Source organism: Crocodylus porosus, unplaced genomic scaffold, assembly GCF_001723895.1.
Source record: "Crocodylus porosus isolate Cpor-Errol unplaced genomic scaffold, CroPor_comp1, whole genome shotgun sequence".
NCBI classification, from domain to species: Eukaryota; Metazoa; Chordata; order Crocodylia; family Crocodylidae; genus Crocodylus; species Crocodylus porosus.
Window position 1 is genome coordinate 47,181,180 of NW_017728931.1, and position 4,121 is coordinate 47,185,300.

The window sequence follows — 4,121 nt, forward strand, 5'->3', positions numbered from 1 at the left end:
GGAATGGTGCGTCCCAGGTTTTTTCATTTTTTTTTAAAGGGCCAGAGTTGGGACTGGCAGGACAGCCATGGGGGGTGGCTGGGGCTGGGTCGGCGGGCTCGTGGTAGAGCCCCCCATGCAGTGTTGGGCAGTGGGAGGCAGCAGGGATCACCCCCCTGCCCAGCAGCACCTGCTGAGTCAGGGCTTTTTCTTTAACAAATGGTGGGAGTTGGGACAGGTAGGGTAGCCATTGCTGAGCTGGGGGGATAGGCCTGGCTGATTCAGAAATTCAGAGATTCAGCAGCAGCCAAATCTCTGAATCAGATTCAGCCGAATCGATTTGGGACCATGATTCTAATCACTGAATCGAATCACTGTCCCTCAAATCGGCCGAATCCAAATCTGAAGTGAATACTAACCACTTTACAGAGCCCTATTGTGCAGGTACTCACATGTCCATAAATTCTCTTTTGGCTCTGGTTATTTGCTGTTTATTTTTTACTTTGTTCATGTCTACTTAGTTGGTCTGCTTAGTTGGACTGGTACATGGGGCCACTTTTGCAGCCTTTGCTTCTCTCTCTTTTTATCCACCAGTGGTGAAACCCATTGGCTAAGTACAGATAGACAAAAAGCCTGAGGCTGAATTGATTCAGTCTTTGCAGGTTAGTCTAAAATGCAGAGACTAAACTGAGAAACAACTAGACATACGTTTACCTTTGTTTCAGGAAATGCAGCCACATGCCTGCAGTGGCTCAGGTCAGAAGCTGGGGGCAATAAAGCACGGTTCTCTGGCATGTAGCTTGCATGGGTTATGTGTTTGCTTCCTCTTCCTGCTGCCCCCAAGATCTCTGGTATTTGCAGTCCACAATCTCAGCAGCAGGACTCTGCAAGGTTGCTCATCACTTCCTCTTCCTGCTTTTAGGTGCCTCTGTGATTTGTAGTCCACAGTCACAGTTAGAAGTAACTTCCAGTAAGTTTAGCAGGGCAGGGCAGTTCTGTATTCAGGGGAATGAGGGTTTAGCCCCTCCCTGCTGCCCCAGACCCCACCTGGGGTTTGCCTGGGGGAAGGGGCAGTCCCTGCCTCCCCATTCCTCACCCCTCCAACCCTTCTCTGCTGGAGCAGACAGCCCAGCCCAGTCCAGGGCTGGAAAGTATGCTGGGATGCTGGGGGACTCTGATTTAATTTGAACCAGGCAGCGGTCTGGGACAGAAGTGTCATAAACTGGTTTGACCCAAATCAGTTAAGTCTGATACTACTTTCAACCAGGTTTATCTTAAACCAGTTTCAGCCATTTTGTAACTAGTTTATGTACACCAAACCTGTATTCCGTTACAGGTTTACATCAGCTTCAGATCACTTAAACTGGTTAATGTGTAATTTCTGTCCCTAGCCATTGTGGCCAATCTTTACTCCTTCCTGCCTGTGTATATGACAGTACTGTACTGATATTCTGACATTATACTGAAGTAATGCCCAGATGTCCCAGTCAGAATCAGGGCTACAAACTCTATGAATTGTTCTATGAACTGTACTAGCAAATAGCTAGGAAGACACAGTCCTTGCCTTTGTGGCCCAGGGTCCCAATCCTGTAATCAGCATGGGCTGATGCATGCACCTTTACAGAGTGAAAGTCCATGCAGGCATAGCACCCACTGCACCATCCTTATTCTGGGACTGAACCTGAGAAGGGGAAATTTGAGCTTTGATTCCTCAAAGACTTAAGCATATGCTTAGTTGTATGCAAATGGAGAATCCTAGTGAAGTCAATAATGAGACTATCCGCATGTATAAGTCTCCACAATACTGAGACCGAAGAATGTACATGTAGCGTTCTTGTTTCAATTGCTTACATAATTTTCAGGATAATCCAGGAGATTAGGGCCCCATAAATTTTGTCACATTACATTAGTATTAGTGGAATAAAGGGCTTTGACAATCAGATAAATTATTAGTTTCCACAAGGAAGAGTTGTAATGTGTATGGGTACATCTTGGTCTGGATTTTTTCTGAAGAAAGAACAAAGATTTTTCTTGACAATAACATCAGATGAGGCAAGCCTTACTTGAAGTCCTGCAGAAAGTCATCTCTAAAGTTGTAGTGTTGTTTTGTATCCTTAACATCAGATGATTCAAATGCTGCTGCTGTTTTTTTTTTTTTTAAACCAAAAGACCAAAACAACTTCTGTTATTTTGCAGAGAGTTGGATTGAAAGATGTCTCAATGAAAGTGAAAACAAACGTTATTCCAGTCACACCTCTCTGGGGAATGTTTCTAATGATGAAAGTAAGTACTTTCTATTCATTTTAAATAAGTGTATGGGGATGTCCAAGTGCAAACTCTAATACTCACATATGTCATCATGACACTGATGATAATTATATTCAAAAGCCATCTTTGCCTTGTCATTATATTTACTATATGAAGAGCAATTTATGCGTTGCAGTTAGATACACAGTGCTGTCTTCTGAGGCAGTGATTTGGTAAATGAACTGATAAACTGTTGTACCATGTAAAAGTACTTTGTTTACTATGCAAGTAATTTTAAGAGGTGATTTAAAGTTATTCTTATTTGTGTTCGGATAGCAGATATTAGGACTCCACTGTACTAGACGCTGTATAAACACACAACAAAAAGACAAAGTCCACCCCAAACAGCTGACAGTCTAAGTAATGTGAATTAATATACCATTCAGGATTCCAAATCCTACCATTTCAGGTGTTTCAGCACCTGTAGTCTAGAGTGCCAAGTGACTGATGTCTGATAATTTTATACGTTATCTTATCATTAGAATATTTGCTACACTCCTGTTAAAATGTATTAAAAGGGAAGCTAGGGGGGATCTATTCAGCTAGATCTAGGATACTAGGAGTCAGGACCTCAAAAGAGCTATGCATGGTATCATAGGTTTGTAGGCAAAGAACTGACTGCAGGATTGAAGTCTCGTTGTGTAAAAGTGATGACGTCTAAAACAGAACTGTTAGGATTAGGTCTTTAGCAAGTCCATCTGTTTGGCTTTTAATGGATAAATACTGGATATGTTAGATACAAAGGAAAAATATATAGCAGTTTAATAAATCTTACCTATATATCAAATTTTATTTATTTATGGTTTCACAATTTAAAGAGAGAATGTCAGGTTAAAAGTCACATGTTAAACATGCCCTTGCCTGGGCTACTTATAAAACCTTGATGCCGAAGGGAAACTGTCAGTTTTTACAATATGACATATTTCTCTCACTTTTTAAAATTATGCTAATTGTATGTGTTTCTTGGAACAAGAATGGGGTGCAATGGTAGACCTCCAGGTGTCTCACTACAGCTCTGGAAGAACAAGTCCAATCCCTGTTCTGGACTTAGGTCAGCCTGAGTAGCCTGTCATATCTGTAAAAAGGGGACCTAGCCATCTGGGTGGGGAGTCCAAGGCTGCTGCATGTGATGCTGGCCACGTGACTCCCTTGCAAGTCATTGGCTACAGAAATTGGTGCGTCTTAACCACACTGTCCCAATGGGCTGGTGGAATGTGTTGAACCTTTTACCTTTTAACAAAACTAAGTGAAAGACAGAAAGAAAAAGTTCAAGAATGTTTAATTCAACATTTATTTTTTACCATTAGTATTATTTTTTTTCTCTCGTGTCCCTAAATTCTGAGAGAGCAAATCAACTACCTTAGTCCTTTCTGTATTTCTGGAGTCACTCCAAGCTGCAGTATATATTGGAGTTTTAAACATAGCAGGGGAAAGCATAAGTCTAACAAACTTTTGAATTTTTAAAAATCAAATATGTTTACTCTATTGAAACCTTAAACAAAACCCAAACCTATTTTTTGATCTAAGCATCTGTTGGGTATTGCAGTCCCTTGTGGACCTGAAGGACGCCGCCTGCCACTCGACTAGGTTATTATCTGCTCTAATTGAGGATCTTACACGCCATGTTTCGCCTGCCATGACTTGATGTTAATGGAGTTGGTTCATATACCTTGATGTGTAGTCCAATTATCAGTCTCACCGACATCCTGCGAGGTCCCGAGTTTTCTGAGGGCTCCACCGCCCCTACACCCTCGCTTGTTCCACCGGGTGGTGGCCAGCCAGTTGGTCCGGCCAGATGTCCTCAGTTCCTCTCGAACAATCAACAAAAGAAAGGT

At 42.1% G+C, this 4,121-nt stretch overlaps 1 protein-coding gene across 1 annotated transcript in view; it reads left to right on the top strand.

Annotated features, from left to right (window-relative positions):
* Positions 1–4,121, top strand: part of RFX4 (regulatory factor X4) — a 133,812-nt gene that overhangs the window by 24,428 nt on the left and 105,263 nt on the right. The window contains exon 2 of the mRNA XM_019544787.1: positions 2,176–2,262. Coding sequence (XP_019400332.1) covers positions 2,176–2,262 — 87 coding nt within the window. The remainder of the gene's footprint in view (positions 1–2,175; positions 2,263–4,121) is intronic.